Raw genomic sequence first — 20908 nt, forward strand, 5'->3', positions numbered from 1 at the left:
TTTTAAAGACGCCTCTGAATTTCTTTTGCCCTCGTTTCAAGTAGTCTTAAGATCTTTACTTGCTTACCAAAAAATAGTCATTGATTCACACGTTGTAACATTCATTTTTAATCAAACATATCGTGGACTGTATTTTATGAATTTATGAATTCTCAGTTTGGAGGAAATAGTGGCCTGCCAATGATTTGGAATTAAAATAAAATTGTAAATTTCATTTCATTATATTTGTTCAGATCCAGCTGTTGGAAGGCTTATTGGAATCATGGTCAGAATATGAAAACAATGTACAAGGTATGAAAACTTGGTTTGAAACCCAGGAAAAGAGACTGAAACAACAGCATCAAGTCGGAGACCACGCTTCAGTTCAAAACGCAATGAAAGACTGTCAGGTAACTGTCCAGGCGGCTGACCCGCTCCAGTTCACAATTTCCCGGCATCTGCCAAATCAAAGTGCCCTTCCTGAGAGCTGAGAGTTAAATATTGAGAACAGTTGCATTCGATTACAAATTTCTCTGATTATGTGAGTTTATAGGATTTTTCTATTAGGTCTTTTCACCTCTTTTTATAAAATTCAAAACAGAATATTTAAAGACACTCATAAGTAGAGGATGCTGCTAACCCCTGATCATCAGATTTAATAATTATCAAGATTTTGACATATTTGCCTATTTCTTCTCTTCTGAAAGATGTCATAGTTAATCCCAGATAGCATGCCAGTTTATTCCTGCATGCTACAATTCCCAGCTCTACAAAATGGACTTTTCTTATATAACCATAATATTATCCCCACCAAAAGTTTAACATAATCTCTTAATATTTTTAAGTATATTTTTATTGATTTCAGAGAGGAAGAGAGAGGGAGAGAGAGATAGAAACATCAATGATGAGAGAGTCATCGATTGGCTGCCTCCTGCACACCCCCTACTGGGGATCGAGTCCGCAACCCAGGCACGTGCCCTGACTGGGAATTGAGCCTGGATCCTGCAGTCTGCAGGCCAATGCTCTATCCACTGAGCCAAAACGGCCAAGGCTCCCTTAATATTTTTAATGTTCAACCCATAACACTATTTCCTAAATTTCCTGTAAAATGTATATTTCTAGTTAATTTATTCCCATAAAGATACAGCAGTGTCTACATGCTCCTATGCTCGTTAGCTCTCTTAAGTCGCTGGTATTTTCTTAATACTATTAACTTGCCGGAGAAAATGTAGACTGGCCGAGGATCCAGGATCAGCCTGTGTATTTCCCTAACGTGGCATTTAACTTGCTCTTCTCTCTCCTGTATTTCCTATGAATGGAGTTAGCACAAGAGGCTTGATTGGATTCTGACTCAACTCTCATGAGGGGGGTAGGTTCACAGGTGACAGTGTGACGACTGTGTCACGTGCTTGCTCTGGTAGTGGCAAGGACTGCGGGTTCAGGTACAGCGGGCACACTCTAAACGTTCCCCATTGACCTAAGAACACTTATTCTTTCCTCAGATAGTCTTGTTTCTACAGAAGAAAGGGGAGCTGCCACAGTGAACCCTGCAATAGTTGTTTTTAAAACTAATTCAGTAATTTGTGATGTGTTACAGGTTAGCTGGGACGTTTCTTGGTAGTGTTCCCTAAGAACAGTTGAAGACTCAACTGGGAAGTAATTCTGCTGAAATGCCCCTTTCCCAAAGCTAGTTTTTATATTCTAGACTTCCAGAAGAAAGGCCTTTAGTAATGAACTTCCTTCCGAGCAGCACTTCTTCTGTGGGCACATGTAGAGTCAGGTATATTTAAGCTCCGAAGCAAAGCTGTTTGGTTCAGAAACGGAAGAGCAGATGTCTTGTGCTGGGCTGACAAGATAATGGGTTGCCAGTCAGAGATGCATAAACATGGCAAAGGAAACCATCACATAGAGAAATAGCTTGAAATGAGAAAAAAAGCTTCACATCAGAAGATGGGTGTGTAAAAGATGGAAGGCCAAAAACATATCATTGCATTTTCTTGGTTAAAAATATGTGTTTTTTTTTTATTTGAAAGAGAGAGAGAGAGAGGAAGGAAAGGGAGAGAGAAACATCAATGATGAGAGAAAATCATTGATCGGCTGCCTCCTGCACACCCCCCACTGGGGATTGAGCCTGCAACCTGGGCATGTGTCCTGACCAGGAATCAAACCTGGTGCATGGGTCGATGCTCAACCACGGAGCCACACCAGCTGGGCCATCGCTGCATTTTCAATTCTCCAGGGGCCAGTAGCATTTCTAATTTAGGCATCCATTCTAAAATGTGCAAATAAGTCAGAATTTCAAATTTTGACTTTGGAGGATGAAAACGTATACCTCTTGATGAGCTCAAGAGTTCAAACACTAACATTAAAATTAAAAGATAATTCACGTGTTAACATGAGCAGGAGTGGTGCTCCCTTGCATATTGCTGTGACAGACGTTGCTATGGAAAGACTGAAACGATACCTTAATGTAACTTTTCTTTTTCCTTCCTTCTGTCTATTGTTTTTTTCTTTCTTAGCATTTTTTTCTTCTTTTCCATTCTGTTTCCCTGCCATTTTCCATTGCGTTTCTTTACATGTCCATGTGTTCTATTTAATAGAGAGAGACATTGTTATCTGGAAAATGTAGTGGATGCCTGGCAAGTTTTACTTCTTTTCAGACCCAGCTGTTAATCTCCCAGAGGTTCACACCAGGCAGTGTCAGGAAGGAAAGCTGGGAGTGTGGTTCAAGGAACGTGATGCCAATGCCAATGTGTGATTTCAAATGAAAAGTCATCTTTCTAAACAAAGAACAGAATGAATGTAGCTCCACTCAGTTATTTGGGGGCATCACTGGGTCTTTGTGTGTGTGCATGCATGTGTGTGTTGTTTTTTTCCTAACTGGCATGTTTTGTTGGCAGTACCATAAGCCTTGATCAAAATTTATTGTCATTTTTGGGAAATGGTTCCTCTGGACCAAAGTTTGAAATTCAAGCCAGCATGCTTAAACTGGTGACTGGATTCAAACTTTACTTTGTTTTAAAAATCTTGAATATTTTTCCACTCTTTCGAGGTGATTTATTCATTTAAATCAGCATAGAAACTGCTATGTAGGAATTAACTCAAGTTAAGAATGATTCATTATAGCAAAAAATGGTGAGTTTGGCTTTTCCCTTCATTGATCAGAAACAGAATCATCTTTTAATTATTATTGAAAGGGAAGGATCACAACTTCATTTTGCACAAAATATATATTTCAGCCCTGTTTCTGTACTGGGTTTGCTTTTATGGCAATATTATGGTACAGAGCATTTTAGAGATGTGTTTCTGAGCAATGGGGCATTAATTCCACAGGGCTCACTGAACAAAGTACATCTCTGGATAAATGCGGATACATTTAATTTCAGTGGTTGAATTTTAGAATCATATTAAAGACATATTGGAAGGATTCTTTATGGTTATTTAATATTTCAGGGAGGTAGAGATAAATATCTTTAAATAGTAAAATTAATTATGTTTTCTATGCTGCATAAATGACCCATAAGCCTAGTAATCACTATAGTCATCCTCTGATTAATTATCTAAGCTGTCAAAATACTGACAGAATTATAAAGTGGAAATTAAAGACCAATATTAAAAACACAAATGATCTATTCTGGCTACTAAGTGCATGAATTTCCAATTAATACATCATGACAAAAGTAGCTTCATGATAATTAAGAAGAGAAAAATAAATTTGCACTGAAGCATGGCAGAGTATCAACTGACTGAATATAACAATACTGTCTTACAATTGCCTACTATTTATTTATTACATTTGCCTAGTTTTTAACAGCTTAAAAGATCATATATATATATATATATATATATAATATAAAATGTGCCACAGCTCCATTGTAGCAGAAATATAACTAAACCTCAGATACTGGGGTACAGAATACATTGCATTTTACCCTATGGGTTAGGACAGGGTAATTTTTCCAACACCAAGATACATGAATTTAAGAATATAATCATGTTACCAGTTCCGACTATTTCCTGTAGCTTCTTGAAAAAAAATTACATGGTGCCATTTCCTTATCTATTAGGTAATCAAATTTTACTTTGATAAGTTACGCTAATTTATCATGGAATAAAAAGGCTGTTTACATAATTTAAATGCAGGAAACAGTTTCACTATGGAGACCCTGTCCTGAGAATTATAAGCTTTTGGGTTATTTAGAGATTTTGAGGATATGAGACTATAATGGCTCCATGTCAGTGCATCATAATAGAACAATTTAAAATGACTATGTTTTTAATCTTTCAGGATCTAGAAGATTTGATTAAAGCCAAGGAAAAAGAGGTGGAGAAGATTGAACAAAATGGACTTGCTTTGATTCAGGACAAGAAAGAAGACGTGTCTGATGCTGTCGTGAGCACGCTGCGGGAGCTCAAGCAAACCTGGGCACATTTAGACCACATGGTAATGCTAACGTTGTTGTGAGCGCTGGCTCCCAGCCCTGCTTGCCGTGTCACGCTCATGACATGCTGTTGGTTTTTCTAAAGTCACTGAGTAATTAATACAAATCTGTACATCATCTCTTTGTACTTAAGTTCACTATTTTAACCTCATATATATATATATATATATTAATTTCAGAGAGTAAGGAAGTGGGAGAGATAGAAACATCAATGATAAGAGAGAATCATTGACTGGCTGCCTCCTGCACACACCCCACTGGGGATCAAGCCCGCAACCCGGGCATGTGTCCTCACCAGGAATTGAACCATGACCTCCTGATTCATAGGTCAATGCTTAGCCACTGCCACATGGGCCAGGCTATTAACCTCTTTTTTAAAAGTCTAGCTTCAGATCTTTTCTATAATAAATATACAATAACCTCCTTCATTTCCGTGTCCATACATACCATTTAGGCACACCGATTTCTCCAATGTGTATCCCCAGCCCGTATTTCTCTCCTAAGATATAGATAGAGACAGAGGCTGGGGTCAAGAGAGAAACCCAATGTGTAGACATCTCCTCTTGCATGACCAGTAGACATCTCAAACTCCCGTGTCCAAAACACCTCCTGTTCCCCCCACACCTACACTTACCCCCCATCTCAGTCAATGACAACTCTACCCTTCCAGGTGTTCAGGCAGAAAACTGTGGAGTCATTCTTCACTCCTGTCTTTCTGTCATACCCCACATCCAGTCCATCAGCAAGCAGGTCAGGTGTATTTCCAGAATCTAAACTCTGCCCAGTCCCTGCAGTTAGCACCCAGGTCTGTGTCACCCTGACTGCTCACCTTGTGAGGTTATCAGTGACCTCCTAAATAGTCTCCATGCCAGAGGAGGTCCTGTTCAAATGGAAGCCAGATCACAGCAGTCCTCAGCTCAAACCCTCCAATAGCTTCTTGTCTCGTTTAGAATGAGGACAAAACCTGGTGAGGACCTGAAGGCCCACGTGACCCGGCCTCCAGGGTCCCTCTGACCTTGTCTCCATCTCCAGCAGCTGTCTGTCCTGCAGGCTCATTTGGCTTCTGTTCTCACCCTGCTCTTGAACCCTACAGGCCTGGTCCACCCTCAGGGACTTTGCACTGGCTGTGTCCTTCGCCTGGAACACCACACCCTCTCCTAAATATCCACCTGGGTCACCCCCTACCCTCTCCTACATATCCACTGGGTCACCCCCTACCCTCTCCTACATATCCACTGGGTCACTCCCTATCCTCAAGGTCTTTGTTCAAATTTGCCATCTCAGTGAGGGCTTTCCTGACCACCCCACACTCCCCGACTCTCTTCTTTGCTCTGCCTTTATTTCTATTATTTATCAATTTTTAACATATGGTATATATGGTATAGTCTACTTCTCTGTTTATATTTCTCCCACGGAAACATAGCTCCATGAGACACTTGTTAAATATAAGCTGAATGAAGTGTTGAATCCTCTGAAAACAAGAATACACGTCAAAGCAAATACTGTTCTGCACACAGTTATTATCCACGCTTTGCAGAAGCGGGCGCTGTGGCACCAGCAGGACAGTGACTGAGACCAGTGGCCCAGCAAGGCTCCTTACAGCCTGCGCACTCTCCTCCCCGTCCAGCTGGGCAGTTTAACCCTTACCTTAGTTTTACCCTGATTTTTAACTCATTTTTTGTATATTTTTATAAGTTTGCTATCTTTTCATTTATTTATATATTTTTATTGATTTCAGAGAGAATGGGAGAGGGAGAGAGAGATAGAAACATCCATGATGAGAGGGAATCATTGATCAGCCGCCTCCTGCACGCCCCACACTGGGGATCAAGCCCACAACCTGGGCATGTGCCCTGCCCAGGAATTGAACCGTGACCTCCTGGTTCATAGGTCAATGCTCAACTGCTGAGCCACGCTGGCTGGGCTATATGTATGTTTATAAATCATCACAAATTCTTGGAAACAGTTTACCATATACATAAAGTGATTCTTTCATAGAAACATCATCTCAAGAAGAACACAAAGAAGAACTAGACTCCTTAAAAATTCTCATTCCCTCCTGGCTTTATTTTCCTGTCTCTTTCTGACTTCCATGGGCTGGGCCCTGGCACCTGTCTGCACCTGTGGGCATCGCCTCATCTCTGAGGCAGCGCCTTCTTAGTCCATGGGCCCATTAGATGGTATCTTGATTGGTTTCAACATTATTTTTTTACGCTAAGAAGAAAAGCAGAGCATGCAGGTACAAATTAATTTATTAAATCATCTACTAGAAGCCCGATGCATGAAATTCGTGCAAGAATAGGCCTTCCTTCCCCCCGGCTGCCAGCACCGGCTTCCCTCTGGCACCCGGGACCCGGTCTTCCCTCCCACCCGGGATTTGGGCTTCCCTTGCAGCCCTGGCTTCGTCCAGAAGGTCGTCTGGAAGGACGTCTGGTCTAATTAGCATGTTATGCTTTTATTATTATAGATTTTTTAAATTATGGTCATAGTTCCTCCATATCGAAAAGATTGCATTCAGAAGGTTAGGGCTGACATCCAGGAAGTCCAAAGCAGATATCTTTCTAAAAGATACAGACAAACTAAAAACTTTTCTGTTGCAGATAAGTATGGGGGGAAATGTTCTGAGAAGTTTTTGTCTCAAGATACTCATTTGTGCGTGTGTGTGCACATATGTGAGATAGATAGATAGATAGATAGATAGATAGATAGATAGACAGATAGATAGACTGATAGGTATCATTTCCTGGGACCAGATCTGCCTCATTTCAAATATAGACTTCTCACATTCTAGCGGTATGACCAGGTGATTTTCATAACGCCTTTGTGCCTCAGTTTCCTCATCTGTAAGATGGGGATGGTGTTATCTCCCTCATCAAGTTGTTATGAAGACTAAACGAGTTAATGCAATTCGTCAAAACACTCATTTCCTAAACTGTGGTATTAAATATATTGACTTTTTATCACTTTTATATAATATAGGTATATAATATATATTACATATAAAGATTATGTATAAAACCTTTTTAAGAATTTTGATTTAGACCGAGTGTTCAAAAGGAGGAGAGGCATCGGTTTCAACATTGCTATATCTTATATTTGAAATCTTTCTTGTTTGAGTTCATTTATAATGCCCGAAACCCTGATGAAGTTCTCCGATATTAATTTTTCCCCCCCATGGAACATGTGTTTTGTAATTTGAAGTGTGATGCAGTTCTAAGAAGTGTCTTTCTCTTGGAAAAGGCTGGGCAGCTAAAGATACTGCTGAGGTCCGTGCACGACCAGTGGGGCCAGCACAAGGCGGCCTTCGATGAGCTAAACAGCTGCCTCATGGAGGCCAGGTACTCTCTCTCCCGGTTCCGGCTGCTGGTCGGCTCTTTGGAAGCTGTGCAGGTTCAGGTAGACAATCTTCAGGTGAGGACTGAATTCAATCTGCCTTTAACATGCTTTTTAATTTGAGAAAATAAAGAACATAGCAAATGTGGACATCATCCTGAAATATTGCTGTCCATTGCTTACATTTAATTATTTTTAAAATGTTTACATAATTTTACCTGCAGATATCTTTCTAAACGATACAGACAAACTAAACACTGAACTTTATCTGTTACTCATCCAAATGTGCCTGTGGATACCGAATTCTGGATTAACGGTATCTAATGAAATGATTTTTAAATTCTAACATGTAAATATCCACATGAATGTATTTTATAAAATGATTTTATACCCAAATCTATCTCCTTGATCCATGTCGCTGCCTTCTCTGTCTTCCCTTTTCTCTTTTTATCCTGCTTCTCCAAACATATGCCAAATTTCTGTAATCTCTTTTCCTGTTTTCCGGGGTTAAAAAGAAAGCAAAGAGAAAGATAGCAAAAGTGCTAAATCTTTAAACTGCTGTTTTCTTTTTATTTAGCATAACATCTGTGGTCTACCCAGTGTGTACACATATCCTCTGTTTCTAGCACTGGCTGCTTCGTTTCCTGTGTCATTATTATCAATGCATTCATCTAGAGTGGCATCGTGGCATCGTTGCTGTTTGACTTAAACACAGCACCCCTCCTAGCTCAGGCCACTGCCCTCAGATTAGCTGCCGCCCTCACTTCCCGGCACACCTGGACACTGGACACCCACCTGTCACTGCTCTTTCTCCCCGGCTACATAATGCAGATTATGGGATGGCAGGGCAGGCCCTCAAGGGGTGGGATGCCAGCAAGGGCCCAGCATGTACCTCCTGGGCTTGGAGATCAAAATGTATATGCTGCTGACCTCCAAGGCAGGCTTTCTGAAGGGCATACCTTTGGGGAGGGGGGGTTGGGCACTCAGGAAGAAGGATAAAATGTGTCTACATAATTTATTTGAACCTTAAATTCTTGTTGCAGATACTAAGAATCATTAAAACTTATTTAGAGAATAGTAAGTTTAAAAGCACATTTTATAACGTTGAGGAGGTTATAAGTGCTTTTTTTAAAAAATATATATTTTATTGATTTTTTACAGAGAGGAAGGGAGAGGGATAGAGAGTTAGAAACATCGATGAGAGAGAAACATCGATCAGCTGCCTCCTGCACACCCCCCACTGGGGACGTGCCCGCAACCAAGGCACATATGCCCCCGACCGGAATCGAACCTGGGACCTTTCAGTCCGCAGGCCGACGCTCTATCCATTGAGCCAAACTGGTTTCAGCTATAAGTGCTTTTTAACTTAGCCTCGTCTGTGTTTAACACCTGCAAATGCTCTCTTAAGATATAGAAGAATCGAGGGTCTTTACCTTGCATATTTTGATTTGATGGCGTCAGATACCTGTGTTAAATATGACTGGACTTTGTAGCCTCCCCCACCTATGGAGATGTGCTAAGAATTGAGACCACCACTTGGTTGCACCAAGAACTGAGACTATCAGTAATCCTTGCATATAAAGCATTGCAGCGACGTCACTGTTTCTATATTCATATGTGCATATTATGAAAACAGCTACAAATTACTTTTAGACTTAGTTTTTAGCATTTAGATCTAATAACTGCTGTTTTATCTGTGGTATGTTTTCTCTGGGCAGAATCTTCAAGATGATCTAGAAAAACAGGAAAAGAGCTTACAGAAATTTGGCTCTGTCACCAACCAGCTATTAAAAGAGTGTCACCCACCTGTGACAGAAACGCTTACCAATACATTAAAGGAAGTCACTCTGAGGTATGGAGCTTGCTAACTTGACACTGTGATGCATTACGTGTAGCACAACCACATTGTAAGCAGTGACACAATTTAAACTTGCCAGCATTCTGAATTTGGGCTTTGTAGACTTTATTCCACTTAGGCTTTAATTTTGACAACATGAAGTTAATGGTAAGTAAAAGCAGTGGAGATGTTTAGAGAGAAGTTAGAACTGCTATGTACCCAAAGATGGGCCTCATTCCTGCAGCCTGCCCCTGGAGTGACTGTGACATGCACTTTTTATGATGTGCAATAGAAATGAGACATCCTTGCATGACTTCCAAATGCACATGAAGCAGGATCGTGAAACATGAAACAGTAAGTCAGAGCACTTGGCGCGAGGGGGAGATCTGCCCACGCGTGTTGGCTCTCGTTTCCAGATGGAACAGCTTGCTGGAAGAGGTGGCGGAGCAGCTGCACGCCAGCAGGGCCCTCCTGCAGCTGTGGCGGAGACACCGGGACTACGCGGCGCAGTGCGCCTCCGCGGTCCAGCAGCAGGCGGGCCGCACCCAGGAGCTCCTGAAGGCCGCCGCCAACAAGGACATCGCCGATGACGAAGTGGCTACGTGGGTTCAAGATTGCAATGTACGTTCAGGCACGATCGTGTTTTGTTTTCCAAACACGCCTTTCTTAGGCTTCTCCAGTTGGGCAGGGCGAGTGCTGATGTGGGTAAGCTTTTGGTATGTCTCAGTGTGTGAGACAGTGACCCCCAAAGAATTGTTTTACGTATCAAGGAGCCTGCTGGGTTTTCAGAACACATGCGTCAGATTTTAAAGGCCCCTCTCACGTCCATTTTAAAAGATGAGCTGTTTTCCCATTTTTCTTAATGGAATGCAATCCATGTGAATGGTTCAGGCTATTTGTTTCTACGGAGATGGTCAATATAAGAAATGACCATAGGGAGAATAATGTTATATCTTTTAAAAATCTATTGTTAAAGGTCTCATCCATTTTTGTTCATTATCTTTTACACTACAGGCCCGGTGCATGAAAATTCGTGCACTCGGGGTGGGGGGTCCCTCAGCCCAGCCTGCTCCCTCTTGCAGTCTAGGACTGCCCTGGGGGATCGGGCCTAAGCTGGCAGTCAGACATCCCTCTGGCTCCCCACGGGGAGAGGACCTAAGCCATTAGTCCCACATCCTTAGCACTGCCCTGGAGGCTGGAGCCTCTCCCGGCACCCCTGCTGAGCTTCCCAGGCGTGAGCTCAGCTTCTGGCTGAGCAGCGCTCCCCCTGTGGAAGCGCACTGACCACTAGGAGGCAGCTCCTGGGTTGAGCATCTACCCCCTGGTGGTCAGTGCGCATCATAGTGACCTATCGTTCTGGTCATTCTGCTGTTAGGGTCAATTTGCATATTATCCTTTTATTATATAGGATAAGCATCAACATAATGTCTTCTAAGAATTTAATGGTACAAAGAGGTCTTTCTCTCCTGATTTATGGGTGTACTTCTTAATAGCTTTCTAATAGTTCTCTTTTTCACTGTATCTGCCAATAACCTACCTAAGGTTTTCGGGAACAGTTCTCTTATTTCCCCCAGTGCATGGCTCTTATTATTTGTCCTTTTTTGTCTTTATTTTAATTAATTTGTTTTAAATATCTTCTGACAAACTTTCCCATTCAGTTTATCAGAATTAGGCAAGTTATAAAAAGCAAATAAATAAAAGTTTAACCTAGTCTAATACCTTTACATTAATAACAAATCATCACTTGAAAGCTAAAGTTCAATATTTATGGTGAATATAGTTCCCCTGCTTTTCTCCATCCACCGAAGGTTTATGCTTAACCAGATTTGTCATTTTCAGGGCTCAGCCCTCCGGAGTGGAGACACACACACCTGTTTTAGAGTGCACTGCTCCCCATTGTTTGTGCCTTTATCGGATAGCTATGCCAAGGGTAAAGGTGGCCGTTGCCTTTCTTCCTCTCACAGTAGGCCCTGCGTGTGTGTAAGCAGGCTCTGCTCTCTCCTCCGTGTCTGATGGGGCACCAGCAGCAGGTGGAAGAGTCCCTCATGTGTCATCGCTTAGAGGTAGATGGAAACCAGAAACCGGATTTCCACTGGCTTATCATTCCGAGCATGAAAGGTGGAGGCAAGAGCTACCCTGGAAAGCAATGGAAGTGCAGCTCACCCCTAGCCCTGCGCACCAGAACCGTCACGAGGGTTCCACACCCCACTGAGATAGGAGGGTGTGTCACAACCACTGTAACTCGACCACCCATTGTACTGATGATACTGTTGATAAACTCATCTCTTGGGCCTATAATGCTAAGTCGAAAGAGGTAAAGTGTGGCACTGTGTTTTCAATTTGACATCAATTGTATGAAGAAGCAGGAAAAAACTGTCCACTTCTGCAGTTAATGACTCTGCTTGTAGATTTGTTTTTCTTGTTTATGTATGTTTTGCTGTATTCCCCTGTGTTCTACAATAAAAGTCTCTGTGGTTTTTATGATCAGAACTAGAGACCTGATGCACGAAATTCGTGCAAGGGGCTCGGCCCTCACAGCCACACCCTCGCAGCTCCAGCTTCGTCCGGAAGGTTGTCTGGAAGGTCATTGGGCTGTCCAGTCTAATTAGCATATTACGCTTTTATTAGTATAGATAGTAAATGTGTTCTTTAAATTTTTTAATCCACATGAGTTCTTGCTAGACGGCACACAATCCCACTCCATATATTATCTGAAGAGCTTCAGTTTTAGGTCTTTGGCCCCAGCGCCAACGTTGGTGACCATCAACTGAGAAAGCAGAGTCCTCTGTCCTCCCTTCAGTCCCAGGACACGGCTGCCTCTTCTGGGTTGCCTCTGGGCATTCGCAGCCCTATCTAGGAAACCAGCCCAAGGAAGGAGAAAATGCCAGGACATTTGGCTGTGGGTGCCTTTTGGATTTATTAGTGGGGTGTGGAACCCTCGCGACGGTTCTGGTGCGCAGGGCTAGGGGTGAGCTGCACTTCCAGTATTTTCCATGGTAGCTCTTGCCTCCACCTTTTATGGTCAGAATGATAAGCCAGTGGAAATTGGATTTAGAAATTGGACTCCATTCTTGATTATTTTTCCTGCAGGTGAAGGTGATTTCGTGTAATATCTTGTCAGATAAGAACGGAGTGTTTCTAGATGTGTGGCCCTTCGCTGCTTGTTTATTATACGGACTGCACTTAGCATGTGGTTTCATGACGGGCGTTTTTCCATCTTCCACAGGACCTCCTCAGAGGCCTGGGCACCGTTAAGGATTCCCTGTTTGTTCTCCATGAGCTGGGAGAGCAACTCAAGCAACAGGTGGATGCTTCCGCAGCAGCAGCCATTCACTCAGACCAGCTGTCTTTGAGTCAACACTTGTGTGGCCTCGAGCAGGCTCTTTGCAAGCAGCAGACTGTGTTACAGGTACAGAGCTCCTATTCAGCCTGTACTATCAATTGGGTGTTCTGTAACTTCTGAGCATAAACCCAGGAAAGAGGAATTTTCCTCATTCTGACACTGCCTCCTTCAAGACCACAGAATAAAAATATAAACAAACTTGGCATTTTTCAGTGGGAATAAGGGAAGGCGGGAGTTTTATACTCTTCTTTACAAAGTAATTGTGCCCCTAAACCCGTGGTCGGCAAACCGCGGCTCGCGAGCCACATGCGGCTCTTTGGCCCCTTGAGTGTGGCTCTTCCACAAAATACCACGGCCTGGGCGAGTCTATTTTGAAGAAGTGGCGTTAAAAGAAGTTTAAGTTTAAAAAATTTGGCTCTCAAAAGAAATTTCAATCGTTGTACTGTTGATATTTGGCTCTGTTGACTAATGAGTTTGCCGACCACTGCCCTAAACCAATGCTTTCTTCCGTGGCACTGAGTAAAATATGTTCACTTAATAAACATTAAGTGGCTTAATATTAAAATTCGTAAGTTTTTGCAAGAATCAGGATGTATTTCTGTTGGGTAAATATATTTTAAGAGTGACTCTAACTGGTTAATTAATCCTACATGGAAGTAATTCATTCTAGGTTTTAGAACATTATGTTATTAAAAAGAAGAAAATGTAAATCACTGTAGCCTTGTCTGCCCCATTGCCAATGGACAATAGACTATGAGAAATAACTTCAGTATCCACGTCCTTTCACTAGATTTCTAACTATTCATTTTCTTTTGTAATAAAAAGGCTGGAGTTCTGGACTATGAAACCTTTACCAAGAGTTTAGAAGCTTTGGAGGCCTGGGTAGTAGAAGCTGAAGAAATACTTGAAGGCCAGGACCCCAGCCACTCATCTGACCTCTCGACCATCCAGGAAAGGATGGGAGAACTGAAGGCAAGTGTGTTGCAATCCTCGTCCCAGGCCTTCCATCTTCTGTCCTCCAAACCTTAAGGAAAACTGAAAACTTCGGCCACAGGCCTACCTTTTTATTTGGAGTTAATTCCTTCTCCAGGGTGATGAGCCTTCTGCAGAGCACACAAAGGGAAAGCACCCACAGCCAAATGTCCTGGCATTTTCTCCTTCCTGGGGCTGGTTTCCTGGCCGGGGCTGCGAATGCCCACAGGCAACCAACCCAGAAGGGGCAGCCGTGTCCTGGGACTGAAGGGAGGACAGAGGGCTGAAAGCACAGACTGCTTTCTCAGTTGATGGTCGCCAACGTTGGCGCTGGGGCCAAAGACCTAAAACTGAAGCTCTTCCGATAATGTGTGGAGTGGGCTTGTGTGCCATCCAGCAAGAACCCAACAACTCTTGCTTACGTAGCTCTCCCCCTTAGCTGCGGGGTGACTTTGAGCAATTTATTTAAAGCTTCTGGGCCTCTTTTCCTCATGGTAAAGTGGGAATAACAGTGTAGTATCTTACGGGATTGTCTTGAGGCTGAAAATGAGTTATTGCATTACCTGTAAAGCTCTTATAACAATGCTTAGTTCAAATAAGTGCTCAATAAGTGTTAATTCTTATTACTATCACTATTATTAAGCAATAAAGGAACAGATTCGCAGGGATAAATGAAGTATAAAGGGTAAGAAGTAAGCCTTCTCAGCCATCAGCATAATTTTCATTCTTTATCAGTTCTTTGAAGAATTACTTATTATTATTATTATTATTATTATTATTAAGGTATTATATGTGTACATATCTTACCATTGCCCCCCCACCCCACCCCACTCCCATACATGCCCTCGCCCCCCAATGAAGAATGACTTTTTATTAGGAAATGAATCCAGTAAATAATTCACGTAAACTACTAATTGTTCCCCAAAGGGGAGTGACTAGCTATGGCCAAGCGGCAGCGGCAGCGGCAGCCCCGGATACTGACTGGAGGTGCAGCTTTTCTTCATTTGCGGCGATTTCAAGCAGGTGGCCTGGAAATGCACAGGAGAACAACAGCCGGCCTCTTACTGAAACCCAAGTTCCCTGAGCACTTGGGAAACTCCCTCTCCTTTCTGACCACGGGGCTAAACCTGCTCTTAAATCTTGCTTTCAGGGACAGATGTTAAAATTCAGCAGCATGGCCCCAGATTTAGACCGTCTGAATGAGCTTGGCTACAGGCTACCCCTGAATGACAAAGAAATCAAAAGGATGCAGAGTCTGAATCGGCACTGGTCTCTCATCTCCTCTCAGACCACAGAGAGGTTCAGGTAGAGTCTCCAAGAGATGTTTTGGCTGCTGTGACATGTCAGTAGAATCAAGTTCATGATTGGTGCGCAGTTATAAAGGCTAGGTCTTTCCGATGTCCAAAATCGGGACTAAAAGTAAGAAACTCAAATTGTGCTTTCCCATGTTTAATGTACTAAATATTATTTTAATCAAAAAATAGCAGTCCTGGCCAGTTTGGCTCAGTGGATAGAGCGTCGGCCTGAGGACTCAAGGGTCCTGGGTTCGATTCCGGTCAAGGGCATGTACCTTGGTTGTGGGCACATACCCAGTAGGGGGTGTGCAGGAGGCAGCTCATCGATGTTTCTCTCTCATCGATGTTTCTGACTCTATCCCTCTCCCTTCCTCTCTGTAAAAAATCAATAAAATATATATTTAAAAAAAAAATAGCAAACCCTTTTACATAACAACATATTAAAGATACATCATCATATCATTCTTAAAACTTACCATTTTAAACTTTTTTTTCAATTTGGTTTTCTAAATTTTACTACCTAACATGAAAGGTTTGTGATAGTCAAATTAGAATCGGAGGCAGAAATTATTTAATCTTGTTTTATATACCAAAGATAGAAGAATAAGCAACAACATAGCCACTATTCTCTCTCCTTTATTCTGTCAGTAAGTTGCAGTCATTTTTGCTACAACATCAGACTTTCTTGGAAAAATGCGAAACGTGGATGGAATTCCTGGTTCAGACGGAGCAAAAATTAGCTGTCGAGATTTCAGGCAATTATCAGCATCTTTTGGAGCAGCAGAGAGCTCATGAGGTGAGTTATGCTAGTAGATTTGGGGGCCGTTAAACAGGCCTTTGAAAGATGCTACAAAATGCCATATGGGGGAATTATAGGCTGAATCTTGTGCTGAGTCTGCTCAAACACACACACTGTTTTTGCCTTCTTTATTGTGATGGGTTAATTCCAAAACTGTAGCCTACTCTTTGCCCCATCGTTGGTTATAAGCCAGTGGCCGGCTTCAATACCCTGCAGTGGATAGTGTTACCATAGTGGTCAAGGTCTACTTAACGGGGGTGGGAGGGGAGCAGGCAGGGTTGTGGAAGGAGTTCAGAAAGTTGGATTCAATTTTCAAATTGAGTTACAGACTCCATTAATATTGCCAAGGCTAGTTGCTATAGAGATTCTACTTTGATAAAAATTCTTTGATAAATGAAAATTGTGTGTTCTTTAAAAAGCATATATGCATTTTATACTAGGGAATCAAGCTACCAAAACCTCCAAGTGTACCTCTTGACCAGATTATAGTATATTTTTCAAGAAACACTGATAGAAAACTAGATACAAAACCCAAATTAGTTATTTTGCTGTGAGCCTCTATTTTGCTACTTACTGGTGCGACTAAGTTGTTCTACATGTTTATAAAATATATGCAAACAGGGAGATAGGATTTACCTACAAGCAGAGAAAAGGCTTAATGCAGAATTTAAAGGAGAATAAAATGAATTTTGAAGCATTTTGTTCACATTTAAGAAATCAAGAATTTAAATATGTGTAAGGTATTTTTAAGTCCATTTTTATTGATTTGACTGATGAGGAAATAAAATACAATGAATGAAATCTGCAGTGAGATACCACTTTACACCCACTAGGATGGCTGCAATGGAAAAGATCAGTGTAGATGACGGAGGGAATAGAGAAAGTGGAATCCTTACCCATTGCTGATAGGAATTGAAAATAGTGAAGCTTTTTTGGAAAACAGTGTGGCAGTTCCTCCAAATGTTAAACATAGAGTTATCACGTGACCTCGTATCTCCACTCCTAGGTGGAATTCACCCAGGAGAAATGAAAATATACATCCACACATATATCCACATAGTGGATAAAAACTTGCACAAGAATATTGTTTATAGCGGCATTATTCATAGTAGCCAAGAAGTGGAAGCAACTTAGATATCCACCACCTGAAGAATCAATAAATAAAAAGTGCCCTAACCGGTTTGGCTCAGTGGATAGAGCGTTGGCCTGCGCACTCAAGGGTCCCAGGTTCGATTCTGGTCAAGGGCATGTACCTTGGTTGCAGGCACATCCCCAGTAGGGGGCGTGCAGGAGGCAGCTGATCGATGTTTCTCTCTCATCGATGTTTCTAACTCTCTATCCCTCTCCCTTCCTCTCTGTAAAAAATCAATAAAATATATTTAAAAAACAAATAAATAAATAATGGTATATTTATACAGTGGAATACTACTCAGCAATAAAAATGAAAAGCTTTGTTGACATATACTGCAAAATGGACCAGATTTGAAAACATAATGCTAAGTGAAGAGAAGTAAGTCAGTCATAAAAGATAGCACATTGCATAAGTCCATTTATATAAAATGTCCAGAGTAGGCAAATCTATAGAGATGAAAAATAGGAAAGTTACTTAGAGGTGGGGATTGAGAGGAAATGGGGAGTGATTGTTAATGAGTATGGAGTCCTTTTTGGGGTAATGAAAATGGTCTAAGATTTATTGTGGTATTGGTTGCACAAGTCTGTGCATATAATAAAAATTATTAAATTACGCACTTTAAATAGGTGAATTATATGGTATATGAATTATATCTCAATAAACCTGTTTAAACAATTGAAAAAAAGGTTGGAATCGTTTCTGTTGAATTTTTTAGTATTTAAATAATTTTATTAACCCAATTAAACTGAAAAATAGTGAGTTCAAAAAAAAAAGGCTGTTTTATTTTTCATTCTTTAACTTTTTAAAAGGTCTTAAGCTAGTCTCTGTCTGAAAACAAGCCATACTCTGTATACAGAAGGACCTGGAATACAATTTATGTGCTAACCAACTTTATAGGTGATTTCGAAAGAAAGGAGAGGAACATAACTCTACTTTTAGTCAGTTTGGGTAAACAAAAATTAAACTTTAAGTCTATCCTAATTGATGGTTTAAAACTATGTTATTTATTTCTGCACTACAGGATAAAACATGTATCCCGACTCAGCTGGATATATTTTTCATAACCTTATTTAAATCAGAACTTTTGGAAACTTATTAGAGAATGGGTCATTAAAATGAGGAACTCTAAATTATGTGGGGTTTTTTTGTGTTTTTTTTTTTAATAACAGTTGTTTCAAGCCGAGATGTTCAGTCGTCAACAGGTTTTGCACTCGATCATTACTGATGGGCAGCGTCTTCTGGAACAAGGTCAAGTTGATGACAGGTAGGACCTTTGATATATTATTATGAAGGAAGGTTCCAGTAAATTAGTCGTTTTCTTTTTAATGAGCAGATTAGAAGGCACAGATCCAATCTTCCCAAGGCAATTGTACTGCAGCGGAGCCTCCGTAATTGGAGGAAGAGGCTCCTATGAATCTCTAAAATGACTGAGGATTGAATCTTTTGAAAGAACTGCTATTATATGATATGAAGGACATAGCGTAATTGGAAATCACCTAGCCAACCTCTGCTAGTCATCTGTAAGAGACTGGGATTAATAAATAGATCAGAATGAATTGTATCAATGAGGCATCAATGGTGTATAAACATATGCTTCTCATATTCTTATATGATTTCAGACATTTTATTCCTAAAAGGAGCACCGAGGTGGCTAGACCATCCCTTTAACTTATAGATGAAAAGTTGAGGTCCAGAAATGTGAACTGATTGGGCCAAGGCCACGGAACTACGTAGCACAGAATCGAGCCTAGACCTGGTGTATCTGGTTTTTGGTCGAGACCAGCCAGCTCTCTCATACCTTGCTAATCCCACCAGATTTGAAAATGGTGGGCTCCCTTAGGTCAGAGTACACGCAGCCTGCTTCCTCTTCGTGTACTTAGCAGACTCTTTATTTAAAATGCGGGCGTACCATGGACACAGACAATAGTGAGATAAAGGCCTATGGAGGGGCCAGGAGCTGGGGCGCGGAGGTCAAGGGGAGAAAAAAGGGGGACATCTGTAATACTTTCAACAATGAAGATAACTTTTTAAAAAAGCTAAAATGCAGGGGTAATACCTTGCTCCCCGTTAGCTCTGTGGTATGTGAGTTGATGATGTCATACTACATTTATATTTCCTGGAACAATGTTGTGCTATCCCATCTACACTCCATGGTGATATTTGCAGTATAAACCTCATTTATTTTATTCCATGTGTATATCTTTCCCATATTTAGGACCAGTAATTGTGATTATATTTAACTTAGTATTATTTAAAAAAAAGGAAATCATTATTTTTATTAAGAAGCTGTGGGTTATTTTTTTTAAAATGCTTTGGAAGCAATTGTCATTTTAAGTGGTTATTTCTTTGGAAGAACATGAAAGGTTTCTATGGTTAAACTTGGAACAACAAAATGTGATACCGTATTTATTCTAGTCTAAGTAAGCCAAATTTAACGTGAACTTTACAGAGAATTTAAGTCCCTCAAAAGAAGACAGATTTAGATGCGATTAACTTATCTTTTGCTTTATCCTCCCTTAGGCAACTCTATAACAATATTACAAAAGTTTGAGTCATTAAGTAAAATAAAATTTAAAAGGCATGAGCAAGCCAACATCTATTAAATTTTCAATGTTATCAGTTAGGGAAAAACACCAAGGGATGAAATTATGAGGGTTGGACTGGAGAATAATTTTGAAAGTTGCAAGTGAACAAAAATTGTTTTGGTTAGAACATGTTGACAGTAGGAAGGCCTCAGATTACAAGTGCATTGTGTTTTAAGGGTTCATTTATAACGTCTGCTTTGTAGAGCTCAAGTTCAGCCGAGGGAACAGTGTCGTGCTTTAAGCAGTTCCTCATGCTGGCAGGTAGCTCAGGACTGCTCTGCTCTGCAGAGTGACGGTGCGGCTCCAGTGAGACCTTGGCCGGCTGCCTGCCGGGGAGCGGGGAGTCAGGGCACTTCTCATGTTGCAGGGTATGCTCGGGTCCTGGAGTCACACGTTTTCAGAGATGAGAGACACTGGTAGCTTTTAGGGAGGGCTCATCAACCCAGCTCATCATATTTGGTTCTACTGCAATTAGACGGTAAATATCAGAAATGTTCTTTTAAAAACAGACACACGGAGAGCACTTCTGGTTACAAACTCAGAGTTCACAGTGGCCCTAGGTAATAGGAGGTTCCAAGACTATGAGCCCCGAAGAGTCAGTCCAGTTCAGATCTGCAGGAGGAGAAATCATATCTCTCGGGAAGAAAAGCAAAATTAACACAATAGAGATAGAATGAGTAATGTTCCACATTAGCACTAAAACGTGTGAATGACAATATCATCTATAAAGAAAATCATTCTAAGGATACTAGGCAAACCAGTTCCAGAGCTACAATGAATAACTGCCAACATTTTTAATTTTTTAAAATACAGTTTTATTGATTTCAAGAGGAAAGGAGAGAGAGGGATAGAAACACCGATGATGAGAGAGAATCATTGATCGGCTGCCTCCTGAACACCGTACACCGGGGATCGAGCCCACAACCCAGGCATGTGCCCTGACTGGGAATCGAACCTCCTGGTTCATAGGTTGACACTCAACCACTGAGCAATGCCGGCCAGGCAAGGCAACATTTGCTAAAGGTAGAAAATACAGAAGTAGGAAAAACAAGCTAAAAAATCTGATATTATTTACCTGGAAATTGAAAAGACTTCAGTAAAATTTAATACTTTTATGTATATGGACAACCTTTGTATAGTGATGACCAGGGCTGTTTATTGTGAGGGAATACTGAGAGTTCATGGAATATA

The 20908-nt window shown here is 41.2% G+C and overlaps 1 protein-coding gene across 6 annotated transcripts in view; it reads left to right on the forward strand.

The window, feature by feature from the left end:
- Positions 1-20908, forward strand: part of SYNE1 (spectrin repeat containing nuclear envelope protein 1) — a 400736-nt gene that overhangs the window by 306548 nt on the left and 73280 nt on the right. For all 6 annotated transcript variants that reach the window (XM_080663595.1, XM_080663598.1, XM_080663597.1 and 3 more), the window contains 10 exons: positions 234-389; positions 4268-4423; positions 7662-7832; positions 9473-9606; positions 10008-10212; positions 12818-13000; positions 13760-13906; positions 15057-15211; positions 15850-15997; positions 18302-18396. In XM_080663595.1, the coding sequence (XP_080519721.1) occupies positions 234-389; positions 4268-4423; positions 7662-7832; positions 9473-9606; positions 10008-10212; positions 12818-13000; positions 13760-13906; positions 15057-15211; positions 15850-15997; positions 18302-18396 (1550 nt within the window). The remainder of the gene's footprint in view (positions 1-233; positions 390-4267; positions 4424-7661; positions 7833-9472; positions 9607-10007; positions 10213-12817; positions 13001-13759; positions 13907-15056; positions 15212-15849; positions 15998-18301; positions 18397-20908) is intronic.

This window comes from Plecotus auritus (genome assembly GCF_963455305.1).
Source record: "Plecotus auritus genome assembly, chromosome: 4".
Lineage (NCBI taxonomy): Eukaryota > Metazoa > Chordata > Mammalia > Chiroptera > Vespertilionidae > Plecotus > Plecotus auritus.